The following is a 21,358-nucleotide window of genomic DNA, read 5'->3' as shown; positions in this document are numbered from 1 at the left end:
TTATTAGCATTTTTCACATTAGAAGGGCTATTTTCAACAAGTGAATGCAGCAACCAATGACCTGACTTTTTAAAAAGAAAAATTTTAATTAAAATAAACATCCTCTTTTTTGGTGTTAACGTAAAAAACTAACCAGGAACTAGATCTCCTGGCATGATTCTGCTCTTTAAGGTTAAACTCAGAATTTCATTCAGTTTAAGACTGTCATAGGTTTTCACAGTTCACATTTCGGATTTGCTGTAATTCACATCTTGACTGCTGTTTTTAATATGTAATGCGCTACTTTAATTATTACTTGCTCCAAGAAATTAGCAGATGATTCTTGGTGTACATGAGCTAGCACCACAGTGCTTTTGCTGATTTGGAAAGCTCTAATAGAAACACTTTCTCAACAGTGAACATAGAAGGCAGAAGAAAAAAAAAAAACAACCAATTTTCTAAGGTGGAAGTAACACACAATGAAGTACCAGCTCAACACAGACAATTCCCTCTTCCACTCTGTTAACCGCCCTTTCACTCAGTTAACACTTCCATGAACCATTTTACTTCATTAATCCAGCAGAAAACTATGCCAGCAGAGGGAAGAGGAAGAAATCAGAGACTCATGCTGAAGGACAGTTATAGATTCACTTACAATGCACTTGGTTGCTTGCCACTATGTGCAATTTAACTATAAACAATGGAAGAGAACTGCACTTAGTTTGACATGAAAAAAACCCCACATTTAACTTTACTGACAATAGTTAAAAACATTTTCATGCTAGTTCCTAAATCATGTTAGATGATCTTAATTTAATTTTTTAAGGTCTGAATAAAGACTAAGAAGCCCAAGACAATGTGCAAATAAAAACTAAAGTATTTTAGAAAGTTGCTTTGGAGCTCTATATAAACCACTGTAGAATTGTCTTGGATATAAATTTAACTAATACCTCAAAACTGAGTCATTTCATGCACTGAATGGTGTCAATGATTATTCAGCTGAAGAGGTAACATTTTTCAGATACATTAGATGATCTGATAAGGTTGTTTTTTTGTTTTGCAAGAAGAAAGAATCCTTATTATTCGAGATCCCTTTTATTCCTTGATGGATTTTCAAAACTGAGGGAGCTACAAAAAAATCTGCCAAAGCAAGTCTATTCCAGGGAAATACCATTATGTGTTTGCCATTATCTTTAAGGCATCTGCTCCTGGCCATTTGATTAATTTGTCTGGTATGGATGTTGAATTACCATTGTCTTACAGCGTGATCTGCACTGAAATGTAAGTATGAGAAGTTGTATTACAAAAGGGAACATGAACCACAATTCACATTGTGATTTATAAGACAGTGCCTAAAATAAGCCAATATCTGAAAGTTAAAGTAACAAAACAAAGAGCTATGCTTCCACATGCAACATTTCAGAGGCCTCCAATGTGGATGTTAATGGCCATTACAGGGATAAACCAAAGGACAATCCAGTCTCTGGCAGTGATAACTACTAGATATTAAGGGAAGGGCTTAGAAACATGGCAAACAGAGGCTGCAACTCTACGTAAGATCTAGTTTGAAATCAAAAGTAGTTGACAGATTTGAGTTAGCACCAAAGGCTGCAGCTTCAAATTGTCAAGAGGGTATCTTGGTATCTTAATGCAAAGCATATAGAGAAATTAGAGGCATAAACAGGACAAAAGAAATGTCTCCAGCCAGTAGGTAAGGCATGTACTGAACAGTAAGCCTAGATAGATTAACCCTCTTGAGCCAACTGGTTCATACTAAAGACTTCTGGTATACTCACAATCCACATGCATGATCTCAATAACACATTCTTGATATTGGAAGTAATAAAAATATGTAAAGCTCTCTACTTTGTTGTTTTCAAATCTGTGACTATTTGATGTTAAATGTACCAGTTTCAAGGGCTGACAGGTCTCAAAAAACCAAAATCCAGCTTCTTGCTGAAGAACCTGGTGGTGACTCTACAATGACTTGAGTCTAATGAAGGGTTATTTGCCAACTTCAAAGAACAAAGCAGTCTCCAAGCTAACTCTTCCACTTCGAGAGCCATGACTCAGGAAATCCTTTTTCTGTTTCTTCCCACAAATGTTATATGACTCCCAAGATAATAAAGGTAAAGATCAAGAAAAGCACAGTAAGACTCTGTAGCATTTAATGAATACCTTCCCCAGGAAATAAACTGCCTGCAGCCTGGCCTATAGGCCTGAAACTTGAATTATGCAGCTGATAAATAACCTCAGGAGATCACTTGGCCTAGGTTACCTAAGTAGGTTCTACTTGAATTCAAACTAGAGGAGAAAGTTCAAGGATCCAATCTGCGCTTGCTGGCACTAGGCTACCACTGAGAGAACCTACATTTTTCCCCTATGAGAAGGAAACCACTGTATTAATTCCAGTTTCTGAAGACTCCTTATGAAGCCTTTTAAGTTTAAGAGGTGATTCATTTGTGGACTGTGCCTCATCAGTTGTGAAAAGTGCCCTTCACTGACTACTCATGCAAGTACCAGCACTGCACCCTCCTGACTAGCTACTATTTATGTAGTAATCTTGATGAAGAGCCTCTAGGATTTACACAACGGCATAATGGTGTTTTCTGTTTGATCCTCTATGCCCTTTCTGACCATTCATAACATTGACTTTACTTTCTTTTACTTTTTTTGTCAGTTAACATTTTTAATGCCTTTCTGCATCCTTTGTCACATGAGTGTTAAGAAGCTGGATAACTGCCTGACTTTCAACATATGCCTCTTCTTACATCAAAAGTTAAGTAATAAAGTTTTATTAGTTTTACACTTAATTTACTGCTTTTTTTAAAACTTGTTTCTTTAACTTACATGAAGAGATAGGCACTGCATATAGAAGAAAGTTGAGCTAACAAGATTGCTCACTCTCCCCACCATCTGCCTGAACGAAGTATCTTTTTCAACTACTGTAAATAATGGAAACCAGGTTATTTTGGTCCCAAATGCTCACATCCAGCATCTTCTTGAAACAGTTAAGTACAAGAAATTTGGCTTAAAGTGTAACTAACTTGGAAGAAACAAGATTAGTTTAACCAGAATGTATGACTGACTATCAAAAAACCCCATTCAGAAGTTCCTGATCTGTGAACACCTTTACACTCAAATGAAAGAACATGATCAGCAAATAAATGCCATCTTTACTTTTTTATGAAGATGAGCTACTGAGGGATAAATTACTAATGTCTCTGTCAATTGCAGCCTAAGGCAAACATTTTCTGTTTATTACAAGTCTATCAACAAAGGATTTCTGTACATCTTTACCTTTTTAAGCTAAAAACCATGGCAGATATATTAATGCCTGTACTTAACTACTAACTTTTATGGATGTCATCATAATAATAAGAATATGGCAACTAATAACATTAATTCAAGAATGTCATTGTCAGAAAGTAATCTTATCTGTAATTTTTAAAGCTCTTTAGTATATTACTCTCAGGTTTTAAAATAACCCAGTTAAGTCAGTTAAGTATCACTGAGAATTTGAAACCAAAAATTTGTTACAGATTAGTACTGTTTATTTTTTGCACGTTACTCCTACAAGTCTTTCTGACACTTTGAGTCAGAATTTTACCTAGAATGTGAATGTCAGCTTTCCGTGCAAGCTCAGCATAGCAGTCTATAATACAAAAGTCTTTTTTATCTTATCTGACTTAAAGTAAATGAAGAAATTAATTTTTAAAAAAAGAAAAAACTGAAGTAGGGCTAACTCACAAATACAGTTTGTACCTATAACAGCTAATATCCTCTGATAACACACAAAACTTGGAATCAGCCAATCCCATGGAACTATTCAATTGTTAAAGGAAAGAACGTGGTGTTTAGCAATCGAAACTTACCTGTCAATGCAACCAGCTTCAAATCACAGGTTGACAGAGTACAATGGAATTTAGACAACATGAAATAAAACCTACCTGTTGAACATCCTGTTGAAAAACGCATAGCTGAAGCCGCTGGTGCAAGCGGACCTTTCGATGCTGCCAAATATTTTCCAGTTGGCGCTGGTGGTGCAGTACTTCATGGATGACATCCAGAACATGATGAACTGCTTTTGAGTAGTTGGCAGAAGCAGTGAGGGAATCAGAACTTCCAGGAGTCAAAGGTCTCTGAAGTTTGTCAAGCAGTGACTTTCCATCTTGGCTCACCTGACCACCAGAAAGGATGAAGAATTACTTGTCTTGCCAAAAGCTGTCAGACTATTATTGCATTCACCACCCCCTCTCCCCATTTTAGATGTCTTTTTAAGTACTAAGGGAGCAGTGATTAAGATTTTTTTTTATTCCAGGCATAATTACATGCAGCTGCTACAGAAAAAAGAAGTATATTCTCCCTCTATGTAAGATGATTTTAAGAAGTAGCACCCTTCTAAATAACAGCCTTTCAATTGTTTCATTACCTTAAGAATGCTTTTCCTTTAAAAAAAAAAAATACATAAAATCACTTTAACAGGTTAAGCCTAACTTAGAATAAATATTCTTCACCTCTTTCTCTAGTCAACAAAGCACCCAAAATTAAGTATTTGTCCAGAATTATCATTCTAGGAACATCTTTCCATTTGCTGTAAAGGTGGACAGGGAGGTTACTTTCTATAGGTTATATATTAATTTGGTGAATACACTTAGACCAACAGATACAAACTACTGATGCTGACAAGAAACATTAGCAATTTCTAATTGTCATCTTCTCTGATTCAAACCACAGGAAAAATATTCAGATATAGCTTCCATGCTAGTTAAAAAGGAACAATACTATCTTATCTGGCCACTATTAACATTTATCACTTACCAAGGGACTTTTCATTGGCTTTTAAGTATTCTGTCATTTTTAGCATGAAGCTCATAGAACTGTAACAATTCAATATCATTCAGCTATCTGTAAAGAACTACTCTAATAGTTAATCTAACAGGCAGGAAGAATTCATCTGAAACCACAAGACTAAACTGTAAACAATAGACTGAATCCATCAAATCAACACCATGTCAGAAACGGAAAATTTATCAAGGTCTTCCCCCAGTGGCTATTTTCAACAATTTTCATTAAATCTAGGCACATTTTAAATTTGCTATTCAGTAGTCAAACAAATCTGAAGAAAAAGTATTTTCTAATAATTAGTTTACAATTGAGTTAATTTCTCAATTCCAATTTAAGCTTTTACATTTTAGTAGTAAGTATCAACATAGAGGATGAAGCTCACTTGGAAAAGTAGCTCCTATAATGTCAAGTCAGGAAGAAAAACAGTATAGTCCATAGTAGTAGTTATAATGATGATTTTTTTTTTCTTTTCTGTATCCAAAGAAGTTATCTAATACTAGTCTTTCAAATATTTCATTATAATGGACTTCTATTACCTATCCAGAGTCCATGAAATTTAGGGGGAAAAAAAATAATTTTAATTGTGAGAGCCCCTTCATCCGATTAGTTTATTAGCTTTACAAACAAATGACCACGCACATTTCCTCTTTGAAGTTAAGACAGTAAAATTCTCTTCATTCCCAGTGCATGACTACCTTAAGATTTCAGTGAGATATATAACTTCATTTTTATATATATATGTAAGTTCATTTAAGGCACCACTATCCGATTTTCAAGCACACCAGTTATCTAAGCTTGTAAGCTAACAAGTTATTTTCTAGTAATATACAGTAATTATCCTCAGTGAAATCAGACTTTCTCTTCCTAAAAGAATTTACTCTCTTAAAATTACTGCCTTCTACTTTGCAACCAAGTCATGTTGTCAAGATATTGTAATCTAAAATGAATGACAAAGTGTTGTAATTTCTACAGTGTTCCTCTCTCTCCTCCCTCTGTTCATTTATCGCAAAAGGAAAGAAGATCCATGATATAACAGAAATGAAGTCATACATCTAACAATGATAAGTAGTAGTTCTTCAGTATCTTTACACAGAAAGACAACTCCATCAATCTTCAAAGAGAAATGCATGTTTAAATAAGGCAAAATAAAACCTTCTGTCCAGAGGAAGAACATGACTTGTACATACACATACATCTATTATTTCTGCACCAATTCTGGTTGCTAAAGACAAAGCTATTGCTTTACCAGATGGGAAGAAGTAATGACCTGAAACCAGAAAAAAAGCATCTAATGTTTGTTTGGGGATTTTTTTGAGCAGTTCCAATGAAGATTTTGTCAAAATCTCTAGCTATCCCAAAGTCAAAAGCCACAGCTTTGAAATCCTAAATAAATTTTCAAGGTATTTGCCAGAGCAATCCTATAATCTACCCATCTAATTTATTTTCATTATGCATCACCAGGAAGCATCACCAGGAAGCAAACAGTATTTAACACTGTAATCCACAGTACTTACACTTAACAGCAAGCTCTAATCCAGCCACATCACTGACGAAGAAAAAAACAACACAACCCCCCCCCCAATCCAAAACAAACAAACCCAAATTAAAAAAAAAAAATCCCACTACTTTAACTTCAGTGCTATATAATCATTATTCTAGAGAGCCCTAGCCGTCTTTTTCCTCGCTGCATTCTCAGGGAACATGAACCCCAGACTGCCTCTCTTCACGAAAATGTACTACAAACATGCTATGTCTTTGTCCCTTAGTTTTACAAGGGGATCCTCCCTATGTAGAGAGGTTATAATAAATAAAATAAACCTTCCTACAAAACATGCCCTCAAGAATGAGTTAAAACAGGCTTGCGTAGTAAAATCGCAAGTTTCATCACCATCAGCTTCAGTATGTCATTAGATCAGCTGACATATCAAAGTGTCACATACCAGGAATGGGGATACCAGTGTGTATTTTACACAAAAGAACAACTCATGTGAACTCTGGGCATCTGATTCATGGTAATAAAGTTTATGCAGGCTCTAAGATTCAGTTGCCCATAATAGAGCTGGTTCATCAGAAAGTAGTTTTATCATTAATGTAATGTATAAATAACAACCATTAATTCAGTCCCCCATGACCTCCTTTTAAAAGAAGGTACAAGCTGTAGCCTAAGATATCCCATGTCCACTGATCATTTTTTACCATGATTTAATCAAATACATAATTTTACACAAACTTTCATGAGAACAGAAACTGCTCTATTTAATCTAGAATAACATCAGTCCAATTTAACAGCAAAAATAGTTTTACCCTGTGATGAGGACAACCCTGGAAAAAGAAAGCAAAAAAGCTCAACAGGAAGTACGGAAAATCCCTGTTAGCTAACAGTGAAGTCAATAACCATTTGATTTTTCTCACTTCAGCTAACTAAAGCACATGAAAGAACTCAAAATTTGAAGAAAAATGATACTATAGTCATCGCTTTCTAGGCCACCTTCAGAATAAGCATTTTATCTTAAGTTGTACACACAACTATTAGAAATACTAAGAAATATTATTACTTCATTGTGTGCAGAATCCAAGATTAGAGCAGCAGCACAGGATATGCTAATCTTACAATTGCTGACTACATAGGCATGCTGGCTCATTTAAGTGTCTTTGAGGTTGGCAGAACTAAGTATATTACCTTCCGGCTTGTCAAGTGACATCCTTTGATGGTTAAGCTTTTTGTGTGAGGCAATTTCAGAGATGGATTTTCAAAACACACTTAAAGCAATCCATGCCAACATAATACTTTCCCAAAGAATACCCAGCTAGCTTCCCTTCAAGTAAGTGTTTAAACAATAGTAACATACTGCTATTAAGAGGCAGTAATGTGCAAATGTAAATGAAAAAATACTTAGTAAATTGCAAAGGTTGTTTGTGCCACACATAGGTCCATCTTGCTTTTTAAATTTCTTTCAGAAGATTAAGGGTGAGACTCAACATTTAATTTTTGACCAAGAGTACCGAAATCCAGTGTACTAAAAAAAGGGACCTGGCACTTGAGGTTCCAACTAATGCGCTATGCAACAAGTGATGCCAGTTAATGATCCAAACTTAACATTATACTATTTTATCAAGTCATCAACCTAAGGAAACAAACAAGACACTTACCTCAGAGTAAGCCAAGGTAATATGCTCATATATCCCTTGATGATGATGGATAGCATCTTCTAAGTCTTGCAGTTCTGAGGGAAGCTCTACCTCACCACAGGCTTTACACCATGAGTCCACATTGCTCATGTACTGCAACAGGAAAAAAACAACAACATTCTGCCTGATTTTGGGTTCTATCAATAAGTACACACATGTTGGTAATATACAAAAGAACTGGCATCTGTGTGACAGCCACTGAAGAGACTTTTTTTAAGGGAAAAATGTCTAATCTATTTCTCTCTCAACTGACCAAAATGAAACTTACATCAGAACAGAAACAAATATTCAAGTCTGACTATACTTGGGCTTTTAGTTATATTGAACTCTTTGAGCCATTCACAAGCAGGCAGGCTTAGTTGTATGTTGGCAGATTTCAGAACCAATTAAACTGTTGGCAATACTGATGCTTCAAGTTTACTCTTCCTCCTTTTCTTGACTTTGCAACTAAGAAAAAGTTTACTTCACCCTGCACCTGCTATTTCATGTGCATGAAAGCCAACTAAGATCTTGTCTACACAAAGAGGTAAAACAGGGTACAGCTTTCAAGTCCAGACCCTCAGCTCTTACCCATTAACTGCCTGTGCAGATACTCATTGTATCATGAGGTATCACCTCACCCTTTTTAAGTCTTCAGAGGAAACCAAGTTACTTTGCACATGTGTGCCCATGCACACACACACACAAAAGGAATTAATGGTCAACTGTTCACAGAAACACTCCATAGTTGCCTTTTGCTGGTAAGAGATCATCAAGGAGGCAAAACAATGTTAGAGCACAAGAACTTCACATCTCAGTCCCCACAGCACTACCATCTACACAGAGAGAAGCAGTAAATCCATTTGGCAAGCTACTACAGCAGCAAGCATGTAAGGGATTTACAACTTAAGCGGGCATCTCTTAGGACTAACACTGAACTTTGAGCACACAGCTATGTCAGCATAGCTGCTCAAGTCAAGCCTTTCAGGGGAAATTGAGGATACTGCAACAGAATCTCTTCTGCAGACAATTTAAGTTATCTCTGAAGCTTAAGCTGTCTTGACAGACAAGAAACTGCCAACATAGCCGCATGCACAGTGAAAGTTCTGTCAACTTATTTTTGACAGCTAGGGGTCAAGAATTTTATACCCTTGTTATGCTAGAAAAGGATAGAGGAAAACAGAATCTGTTTTTCTAGGAGTTTTCATAGCTGTTAAACGTAGTACAGCCAAGCAGACGTGCTATCTTAAAGTACGTTTGTCCTCTATTCATGTCAAGTTCAAGTCTTAACAGTTTTAAGAGACCAAGCCATTTCTGTCATCATATGTATCTTAATTCCTGGAGCACACATAGTCTTTTGAGGAAAAAGTAATCCACAGACCATTTCTGGTACTCCATTACTGTTTGAAAGCTGGGAGAAAGGGTGATACTTAAGATACTTATTTAATTCTCGTTTCATCAAAGGACAATTTTAAAATCATTGATGTTAAGCACTGAACACTGAAAGCAGCTCCACACGAAACCAGAGAGCTACACCTCTTGCACCAGTCAGCAGGCACTGATAGCTGGGTGCAGTCTTCACTGTGTCTGACAGTAGGTAGTGACACTACCTGTCACTTGAAGGGGAACACATGCATTCAAGAAGGGTGTTTTAGTTCTTTGGCTGCTTATTTTTCAATCATCCTTTTATGTAGGTCAAGCATCACCAGTCTCTAAAGGGGTCATTCCTCTCATCCCAAACCCTCTTTCCTTGAACTCACTCTCCACTGTTAATGAAACAGCTAATATATCACAGCCAGGTATCTAACAAAGCAACTAGGACAATCCATCACAGTTAATCATAAAATTAAAACCACAGAAGGAGCAATTAAAAAGTAAATTAATCCCAGCAGATACTGCACTATTTTCTCTCATTCTTTTCTCTCCTCCTGTTTACACTTACATTTAGTGCTGAGGAAGGTAACACCAACCCTTATCATAGTTGCCCAGCACACACAGACAAAATTTACTCCCCTGGCTTCTAATGAACATCATTTTCTTATGAAAAAGGACAGCATTTGAGTCAGGGTATACCTATTTGTTTATGTTTCACCATCTCTCCCCTACACATATGGCTGACAGTGTTTAAATGTAAACCTGAATAACCCAAGCAATTAGAAAAGGATCAATACTGGTAAGGTACCACACTGTGTCTGTCAAATGCTTCAAGCTGGTTGGTGACTTCTGTATCAGAAAACAATTCCTTCCTCTCCTTTTTATGCTGCCCTTATGTAAAGTCTGCTGAAAATATTTATTATAGTGGCATCAGTTTATATACTTTAGTCTGTCTAAGGACAGTTAAACCAATGGCACCACTAACAATGAAAAGCAATGTGTCTTCCCATCTTAATACATTCACATTTCTAATTTCTGGACATTTATGAAGTTGAGTATCTGTGTAGTAGACATCTTGAAAAAAAAAAACCTTGTTAAAATAAAGTGGGCTGCTTCCTTCTATTTCTGCTCTTATCAACCCCCAAGTGATTTCTTCATTTATTCCAAATTAAAGTTATATCAGAAATGAGACCTTTTCTTGGATCCAATTTAGCAAGGCAAATGGAAAGATAAGTATCTACAGCATCCATACAGGACAAGAGAGCTTCAGTCAGCTATAACCACCCAAGAATCTCTGCTCTCCAAATTCACCAGACACATACAGAGCAGACATTCTATAATATCAATGGGTGACTCAACAGCACACACATAGCAACTCCTTCAGAACTGAATTCCCTTGAGGCAAAACCATCAAGTCTATTAACTTGGGGATATTTATTCCTATTTCCCCTACATTTACCTCTTCTCTGGCAGTTACACACTGTTAATGACTTCATTAAAATAATTGGTATAGGCCTAAAGCTAAAATTTTTGTTTAATATAGGAGGAATCTCTTATGGGATACTAAGTAAACATCTCCCACCACAATTTCAGATTCAGAAAAGAGTTTATTAGCTTCTTAACTTTCAAGCCAGTTCAACTTAGTTTTCTAAAAGCAATTACTTCGAGTTGAATCTTGACACTCAAGGACTGACTGGGGTGAGTGGTGAGGACAATAGAACAAGTGATAATTTCTGGATGTAGGAAAGACGTTATTTTGATACTAACTATACTAATTTTATTCATTCCTTTTAACCTAAAAGCTTCATATAGTTAAGCATTTATGTCCACTTAATTTTTATTCACATAATTAATTTGGCTAAGTTTTATCTCGCATTGACAGGAGCAAGGCATTTTGTGGAGAATGTAAGGACTGTGGGCTGTCCTGAGAACAAGTTTTTGTTTGAGTATCAGCTGAAATCAGCAGAAATAAATGCTCTGGCCTTCTTGATGACCTTTTCAATCACTGTTTCGTACTTCTGTCTCAATCAAAAGCAAACAGTACAACTCACCATTCCAGCAGGGAAACTTGTTGGTGTCCTCCCCATTCACTAACCTGTTCAGCTTTCTGATGGAAGATGGAGGACATATCCAGTAATGTGCTACGTTCATCCAAGGCTGCAGCAAATGCCTTCCATTCTTGCTCCAACTGACTAGCAATCTGTTTTATTTGCTGTGAAGCATAATGGCCAGACTCAACCAGGCGATTTGCTACTGACATGATGCGGTTTATGTTTACATACACATTCTATGGAGGAAAAGGAAGGAAAAATTAGTGGAAGCTAGCAGACCACTTAAATACAGACGTATACTTCTATAAAATTCTTCTTTATTACAGTACTGCTTAATAGACTGGCTTTATTTGCCAAATTTGTGCAAATCTAGGTGTATAATGTAACAGCCTATCTGTATTACTGACAAAGGAGAAGGACAACTTGAAAAGACCAGTGAGTCCCAAGCTAACATTAACAGTCAGCTTAAGCAGTCATATCATCTGACGATCCATTATTACAATGAAGAGCTAACCATATTTTGCAACAGCCTCAATAAGGCCATTTAGAGACGTTCAAAAAGACAGACACACACACTATAGGAAAATCAAAGTATAATTAGTAAGCACTTGATCTATCCATGGTATGCATGTGTGCGACATCACTCTACAAATCTTTACACCAACTTCTGAAAGTATTTCTACTTTTTAAGTAACAAAATACAGAACTCTGAGTTCTAAGGAGTTCAACAGATTCAGTTTTTATTTTCCTGCCACTATATTGCCTCAGAGCTAGTGCTGAAAACTAGACAAATAAATTCTCTAGCATACAGACATTACTCACTGATGGCTCTTAGTCACTCTAATTTTCAATCAAAAGTTTCTGATTCCTGCAAAGCCAAAAAGAAAACAACTTTGCCACCAGAAGGTTTTTGAGTAGCTCTTCCAGAGCTACGTGTATATAATGCTGAGTTGACACTTCTTCAAACTGGACTAACTCTCATACATCTAGAATGAAGTTCTTAGAATCACAGGATTGTTGAGGCTGGAGATCATCTAGTCCAACACCCCTGCTCAGAGCATGTTCAATCAGAGCAGGTTGCACAAAGTCATGTCCAGTGGGGTTTTGAGAATCTCTAAGAATAGAGAGACCACAATCTCTCTAGGCAACCTGTTCTGGTGGGGTTTATGTTTAAATGTAATTTCTTGTATTTCAACTTGTGCCTATTACCTCTTGTTCTGTTCCTGGATACCATGAAACAAAGTCTGATTCTGTCTTCTTTATTCCCTCCCATCAGATACTTGTATTTTTGTATACCTAAGGTCCCTCCTAAGCGTTCCTTTACCCAGGGTGACCAATCCCAGCTCTCTCAGTCTCTCTTTGAACAAGGCACACATGCCCTACAGGTACTTCATAGAAGAACTTGGTCATGGTGACTTCCCAGAAAGGGAATGAGAGCTTTCCAGATAATGCTGTCCTGCAGGAAAACTCTAACCTGTATGTGTACACTTGGAGCAACCCCAGTTCAGCCCTGTTTTGTTGATTACAGTGTCCCTTTTGTTCACATCACAGCGAACCCTTTGCTTTCCAACCTAGCTCACCACTTCTCACTTGATTGTTGGTCCTCTTCTACCTCTTCCACCATTCTTATCCTAAAAGCTCTTCTTGTCAGGTTGTCTGGCCTGCTGGCAAAGATACTTTTGCCCCACTTAGTCAAACAGCAATCCTTGATCCGCAGAGAGAGGGTCCCATGGTTGTAGAAACCAAAATTCTGTTGCCAACTTCAGCTGTGTAAATAGTTGTTGACCTGCAGGATCCATCTACTTTCTCACCAGCAAGACAGAGAAGAAAACCACCTGGGTTCCCATGCCCTTGACCATGGCCTCTCAAGCCATGTAGTCATGCTTGAAACTTTCCAGGTCACCCCTGGCAGTATCACTGGTGCTTGCATGGAAGAGAGGCAGAGGGCAATAGTCTGAGGGCTGGACAAGCTTTGGCAGTCTTTCCACAATGTCCCAAACCTGAGCCCCCAGAAAGAAGCCAACTTCCACAGAGAATGAGTCAGATTGGCAGATGGGTGTCTCTGTTCCCTAGTGTCTCCCATTACTATCATTCGCCTCTTCCTTTTGGTGCTCCTGTGTGCCTCAGACTCAGATGGCACAGATGCTTTATTTGACAGTTCCCAGCTCCTCATCAGCCATGAGGTCAATAAATCTGTTCTGTAGCTGCAAATCTTCAGGTGGAGCAGCAACCTTCCTCCTAGTGCCAGAAGCAATTATCTTCCAACCTTCATTATCATGGGAGTCTCCACTTCCCAAACAGACAGGCACAGGCTCTGCCTTACCCTCCTCCCTTCAGAACAGTTGGTAGTTTGGGCTCTTGAAGCTGTAGAGTGTTGGAAAAGATCTGGTCAATCTCATTATCTTTGATGCTGTGCAGACTGCTGACCTCCTCCTGCAGTTCCCTTACTTGGTGACACAAATCCCTAATAACACCTCCTAGGGGCAATGAAACCATCTCCTGCTGTCCCAGTCTTGGCAAAAAAGACACAGGCATTCCCTGCAGCCCTGGACCTTCTGAGCTGCATCCTCCTCCTAGATTGAGGCCTCTAATGTTACAGGGATAGCCGGTCCAGCAGTATCTGGGGATTGTGCCCTGGGGGGCATCACCATCACTGCTAAGGAAGTTTGCTGTTCTGAGCAGAGTTGCTGGCCCTTTCTGCAGCACAAACTGCTGCATCCTTTGGCTACTTCTGTTAGCTGCACTTGTTCTTACCTATGTCCTAAAAATTACATGTCGGATCAAACTGCCAAATACTATCACACAACAGCTGGGAAGACAACAACACTATGAAAATCTCGACATTCTTCAAAGAAATATTTTTGCCTCTTGTTCACACAACGCATTCTGGAATACCAGTATACAGGAAATGTCACAGAGCACTTAGCTACCTCTCAGCAGCAGCATTGCAACCTTCCCTGATCAAGAATTGAGAAACTGAGTCCAGTGAGCCAGGGGGAATAGAACTGACCACAAGCAGCCTCAGCAAAGGTCACAGATTAACAAGTGACAGAACACCAAAACCTTCTGGTTTTGCTCAAGAACTGTATGGTTATATTACCATACAGAGAGATGTGACAGGCAGCCTGTACCAAAATCTGACTATATCTCTGCCAGTAAGAGAGGTCAGGGGAGAAAGCTGGCATGTGGACACCCAGCACCATGCAGACACTAAGTATCTGAGGTGGAACCATTACCTGCTGGCATCAAGCCACTGCCCAGAGTCTGACACTGGCTGGCTGGAGCAAGCGTTGCAGTTCCTCCAGGCTTTGCTGTGCTGACTCATCAGAATGGTAACTGGCACAGGTCTCTATTAATTGTAACTGTATGCACATATGCAAGCAGGAGCATACCTAACACAGCCTACACCTCAGCTGGTCCACTTAATAAAACTGAGCATAGCAGTGTTGTGCTGGCTGTTTTTCCTTCCTGTACAATACTAGCTTTTCATTTTTTAGGTTATACCACACATCTATGCTCTCCTCTTAAGCACATCCAAACAACTGGAAAAGACCTGCTATTTCCAACAAATTTTAAAAGACTGGAGAACATTCAGGCCTATTAAAGTGTATGTAGCATAAATACAAGACTGCTAAATTAATCCAGAAAGCCATTACATGTCTTTGCAGTGGTGTGAATAAACACGTGCCAAAAGAGAAAAGAATAAAGGCTATATTAGACTGCCATTTGAACTGTTTGTGTATCATAATAAAGGAATTTTGAAAATTCTGGCATGACAGTTAGATATGAAGGACAGAGCACCATAAATGTGAAGTTAAACAAATAAAAACTCAGTTGTGGTTAAAATGTATCTATTTTCCCATGGCAATCTGGCTTCACAAGTGTGGAAGAACATCCCCTGTAGCAGTATGAATGCGAATTAATACACTGAACACTTTCCAAGCTATGTATACCACATTCCTTTCCTCAAAAACAAAAGAGTGCAATATCATCAACTGTTTTTTTCTCCCAACTATCATATCCCTCTCTCCATGATATATCTACTAGAGGTTTAAGTTTCAGTATTTTAGAATGCAATGACCCAAAAGAAACAGATTTAGTTAAGGAGGAAAAGGATCTCAAATAGTAACTCACTACAATTGGACTGTCTTTAACTGATCCTTGAAGGTTAACAAATATTGTTCCATTTTCTAAAAAGGACAGGCAAGTCTGCTGTCACTATTGCATGCATATTTTGTGCACTGCTTGGGAAGCGTTGTTCCAAGTAAACTAGTGCTCATTCCCCAGGGACTGGTGTCTTATTGAATGGATTTACACACTAGTTTTAGTTAAAGAAGCAACAGCTACCAGGTAATAACTGTTAAAGACTTATTCAGCCATCTCATTTACATCATGCGAATCTGTATGAAACATCTGCAGCTTCCAAATGTGTATCAAATGTCTAAAAAGTGAAAGGTTAAAGTGATACTGTTTCTTTCATTGTTACACATGACTACTGTAACAACTAAGAAAGGAACAATTCAAGTTACTGCATTACAGTACCTATAGCAAGTACACAAACATACTTCATACAATTGTTTTCTCTCACAATACCCTTTAGCCAGAAGCTGAAAAGACACCTTACAATATCTGAAAGCTCCTCATTGCAGAATTATTCCCTAAAGGGGAAAAAAATAAAAGCACTATAAAAAAAGTATTGCTCAGCAAGGCAACACAAATTAGTAGCCTAACGCAAGCTGTAGTGCACTGTGTCATTCTTTGGTGTGTGCCTGAAAGACAAGTACGTAGGGGAAAGTATAGGTGACAGCCTGCCAGCTTAACTGAACTTCTATCACACTCAATACAAAACAAAGCTGGCAGATGCCCTGACGGTTCCATTTTATTTCCTGATTTTCCCAGACCCATTTAGACAATGTTTGTTTAGCTCTTAAGATTTCAAACACTAGTGTTCTAACACAGAGACTATTAAGCATTCAGTGTTAAACACAACCACCTCAGTGACATGGTTCATAAGCAGCATAACTGACACCTCTATATAGACTGTAGTGAGCTTGAACTACTCATCTGTGATGGAAATATTTTAGCAATGGAATCTCCAAATCATCTGCCATTTCACATACAAATGGCCACCAAGACAAGGTGTAGCATTAATGTATGAAATAACATCTGCTTTAATGATTTAAATGTTTTCTAACATCTCTTCTATTCTTGCTCTTGCAGCAACAGTAAAACTCTCAGTTCAGGAATCCAAATTTCAAAGAGGAGGGCTGCAGAAAAACTAAAGGTATCACCTGAACTCTTCCCTTGAAAAAAAAAAAAGTAAGTAAAACTCAGCAACATATAGACTACAATTAAGGAAAGTGTTTAACCTGTTCTTCAACTACAAGGATCCTCAACATATTCTCAGGTAACTATTTAACCATTGCAATCCTCACTGAAACAAGTGAAATTATATTTCACTGTAACTTTCCTCAAATTTATCATCTCTTTCCTACATTTTTTATGGTAGACCTGGGGAATCTTACTGCAAGACTATATAGTCCAACACCAACACCACCTTCTTCCCTCTCTTACTTTTCACTTGCCTTCACTTTCTCATAGTAAGTACCCATGCCTTCAACCTCTCCTTACAGCCATATGATTTTTCATCTGGATGTTCCCCATTACAACATTAAGTATGGGGTTCTAAACTGGAGCTAGTTCTCTAGTAGGACCAACTGAATCAGAGCAATTTCTTTACAAATACTGAGTTCAGCACCCCCAGTAAATATCAAGAATGAAGTAAGATTTGCATCTTTGCAGTAACACCACTGTCACCTTTAGTTCATGATCCATTGACATGAACATACTTGTTGCTGTATTAACAACCTTACCAGCTGACTGCTTTTTAAAATAATTTTATTTACTTCCTCCTTCTTAACGATTGCACATCTAGACTATTCTATTTCATCTTGTTAATTTTGGAGTGCTCCTCAGAAGTTGTAAATAGCCTGAACTCATTTTGACTTTTTAGTCTCTTCTCAGGTTGGTGGCACCCAGACATTGCATCTAAGCATCAACTACTCCTGCACCAGAAAGATTCCCTTACAGATGTACACTCAAAAAACATCCTCCCAGTACGACCTGGATCCACAGCTGTGAAGACCCTGAACTGCAAGAACATCACAAACCCACTGTTTGTTTAAACTATGGTTATTCAGAACTCCCAAAACCTTGACTGATTACATTTTACCTACTCTACCACTCCATGCCCATTTAGAGTCTTTATCTTGTCTATCTGGGATCTTAGATTGGTTAGACAGTTGATGGATTTCACCATTTAACTTCTATTTATTTTTACTGAAAGGCCCACCTGAGCAATCTATTAGTTTAAAAAAGTATATAACAAACAAACAAACCACCAAGATCCACAAACCAGAGATGTCCCCCCCCGCCAAGACAGAAGAGCTATCTTACTACCATTCTGCACAAGGTCTGTTATGAAAATCTACATTTCAAAGCAATCTGAGAAAGAATGAACGATTCACAACCCGTGGTCTCATTCTCATTTGCTTAAGTCTCAGAGGACCCAGGGGAGTTTAGATTTAAGCACTGTGTGAATTCTATCTCAAGTGGCAACACTGTATGTTTACAAAAATATATATTTAAAATAAAAAGAATCTCAAGAGTGAAATATGTCAGTAGTACAAAGGAAGAGGAAAAAGTCACACTAGCTGCCAGCTAAACTGGATTTACCTCACCTGACCTTCTTGATGTTTTCATTTGTACCAATCCCTATGGGTTGATTTGAGCAAGCCAAGCAAAACATCTTTGTAACTTTTAACTCTGTAAATCCAGTGATATTCAGTTGTTGTGTTCATACTTTTATTTTAACCTCCCAAAACGCTCACTAGTGCTCATCTCTGCACTCTCTTTTTGGATATTAATTATTTGATTACTACCTTCATAAAGTGGTTTAGTACATGCAAATAGTCTGTTCTGAGAACATTCATCAACTTCGCAATATGCTTAGAAGACTTTTTGATTATGCTTAATAAACATATCTTCTACTGATGATTCTATCAGCCCTGAGACAAGCAGTAGTCATAGCATGCCCTTTAATAGCAGCCAGTGTCAGCTTTCTCCAAAGGAAGTTTCCCTTCGCCTACAACACTCTGTGCACCAGTGCAGTGAGGAACACAGTTAAACTGTAATGAAAAGCAAGGCCATTTGGTCTAGCAAGAAGAGTACAAGAAAATATTCAAGTAGGTAACATCCTCTTCACCCATATTTCATATGATTGCTTTTGTTTCCCTTGTGTCCCAGCAGGCATATAGAAAACGGCAGGAAAAAGAGTGGACAGACACAGCATGAGTCTTTCCCACTCTTGCATGCAAGACTGACTGATCATATCAACATGGGTACTTGGTTTTCCCAGTTCAAAAACTTGACAGATAATTTTTGTATTTGTTACGCCTATGATGCATTATTTGCAAGTTTCTCCCTTAAAAGGTACTAAAAACTTGTTTTGAGAAGTGAAGCATTCATTTAGTCACCCAAAGAGGAACTTCAAACTGAAACTGAGTATTGCTTAACTCAAATAAATCTCAGGACTTGACAACAGCAATTTACTGTTGCTGAAAGCAGGCCTTCTAAATTGTCCTGAAAATCCATCCTCATCTTTAGAGAGGAGAATCATTGTGAGTTTATATTTCCCCACAGTTTGGGAACATGGGATCTACTCGACCTATAAAGACACAGGCTTGCATTTATCAGTGCACAGATGCTTCAATTCATCAGGTCACACACCTACAGCTGCACAAGTGAACTATTTTTCAGAGAGCCACATCAACCTGTGTGTAAAGCAATGCTACTCAAACATATGACCACCTCCCATGCACATCACTGCTCCTATCCAGCTTTTCTCTGGAACAGTGTGACTGCAGTGAGAACCAGTCTGTGTATTAAGCCTATGACTTGCATGAACTTATTCCTGTTACCCTGAAGTGTAACCACATGAGCCTATCACATACTCAATACACAAGATTCCTAAACACACTGCTTGCTAATGAAGCTGCTGAAAGTACAGTTAAATCTCCGCCCCCAATGTATTCTTCACCTTTTTGTTTTGCAACATTTGGTTTAAATTTCCAATTACTTTGTGCTATAATACTGAAAATCAAATTTTTAAAATGGCAGAAAGCCATTACAAGGAGAAAAAAAAAAATATTCAGCAAATCCTCTTTGTCCTTGATGTAACCAACTCCTGTTCATGACAGGAACTAAGTAGCTTTCACAATGGCTTACATCCAGGTGGCTCACTTCAGACTGGAAGACTAGATTAAAATTTTGGCATCTCACCCAAAGGCCGTCACTCTTTCGCACCCCAGTCTGGCATAAGCAGCTGCAGAAGTTGCCCTCCTGCACCTCACCAAAAGCCAAGCTGCTACTTGGGAAGGAAGGGGAGATAGGAGAGCCAGCCATTGACAGAGGGTAGCACCTGCTGTGAAGGGAGCATGTGCCCTGCAGCAACCACAATGCGTTGGGAAAAGCAGCTGCAACGTCAATTATCAGGGTTAAGCTGTGAGCAAGTGCAAAAGGTTGCATTTAGCTGCTTGGGCAGCATTTATCCTTTGACCAGCCCTTCCCCACCTAAAGTGAGCCTAAGTAAACTGCCTGGAAAGCAAGATCTATTAGGGTCCAATTAGGGCCACAATGAAAAGCCATCAAAATCTCCTGCATTATACATAGATGCCACTCTTCCTTCCTCTACCCCATCCAATTGAATAAATTTGTATGGTTGTAGATGGTTAAAAGTTACATTCCATCTCTAGTGTTAGAGCATTCACATAAGAGATCTTAAATCAACTCTCTGGTTACTGAAGTGTTACACTAACAGTAACAGTGACCAAACAGTAGCTTAAGCAGAGTGTATGTGAAGAGTGGTCAGGAAGAAGCTGACCATGCTTGCAGGAGTTTAAGCATTTTTCCAGCCTGCCAAAATTTAATCAGTTCACTTTTTTTTTTTTAATGTCACATTCAGTTTAATCTTTCCCCCTGATCTATATTATAAGGCCTTTGCCATTTAACCAAATAAACCCCAGAAAATCTGAACTCTGCTTAAACCAAAACCAGGGACTGATCGTTTTGAATTTGTATTTTTCTAATCTGTGCCAAAGAACCACTTTCTTGCAGGGCTATGATAGAAAAACACATCAAAAACCTGCAGCTTGTTTTTCCCCTTTTGAATATTTGGACTGTTTAATTTGCCCGAAATTTAAGCTGCTCCTTGCATGCCTCAAGAAATCATTGTACAGGCTGAGAAAAAAAAAAATCCTCTAATTAATGCATTTGACTACTATAGGCAAAACAAGAGATTAACAGCAAAAGACTAACAGTAAAAACAGAGCAGGAGAGATTATGCTACATCACTCAAGTGCTTTCTACTGTTGACAGCTTCTGAACAGTATGGAAGGGAGGGGGGAGGAAAGTCATCCAATTTGAAGAAAAGAGGACAACAGTGACTAATACAAGGACAAGCTGACAGATGAAGAATTTAACCTTTACAGTGGAAGCCCAAGAATTGCCTGCAAGGCCATTCAAAATTACTAAGTTCCAAAACTCACATCAGTGATACCTATCCTGTGAGTTTCTTTCTGCTCTGCTTCAGAAGCAGAGGAATGAGCAACAACAATGAGGTACTCCATAAAGGAAATTCCCTGTGCCTGTGGAGTGAACCTGTACCTTCCAAACCTAATGGTCAGTTACCTCCATATATGATGTTACATAACTTAATTACAAAGTTCCCCAGCATTTGGTTTACTCTTGAAAAGAGTTCATATTGATTTTTATTTTTTAAAAAACTTCTGCAAACTTAGGTGAGTTGCAAAAGAAGAAAATGTACCTTCTCTACTCATGTCTTCTATTGCCTTAACTCTAGCTATACCATACAAAAGAGC

At 38.1% G+C, this 21,358-nt stretch overlaps 1 protein-coding gene across 1 annotated transcript in view; it reads right to left on the bottom strand.

Moving 5' to 3' along the window:
- Window positions 1-21,358, bottom strand: part of TRIO (trio Rho guanine nucleotide exchange factor) — a 253,663-nt gene that overhangs the window by 144,679 nt on the left and 87,626 nt on the right. The window contains exons 7-9 of the mRNA XM_074899531.1: window positions 11,465-11,656; window positions 7,978-8,109; window positions 3,930-4,160 (exon numbers count right to left, since the gene is read on the bottom strand). Of these exons, the coding sequence (XP_074755632.1) occupies window positions 3,930-4,160; window positions 7,978-8,109; window positions 11,465-11,656 (555 nt within the window). The remainder of the gene's footprint in view (window positions 1-3,929; window positions 4,161-7,977; window positions 8,110-11,464; window positions 11,657-21,358) is intronic.

Source organism: Athene noctua, chromosome 2, assembly GCF_965140245.1.
Source record: "Athene noctua chromosome 2, bAthNoc1.hap1.1, whole genome shotgun sequence".
Classification (NCBI taxonomy): domain Eukaryota; kingdom Metazoa; phylum Chordata; class Aves; order Strigiformes; family Strigidae; genus Athene; species Athene noctua.
This window is presented reverse-complemented; position numbering and strand designations above follow the sequence as displayed.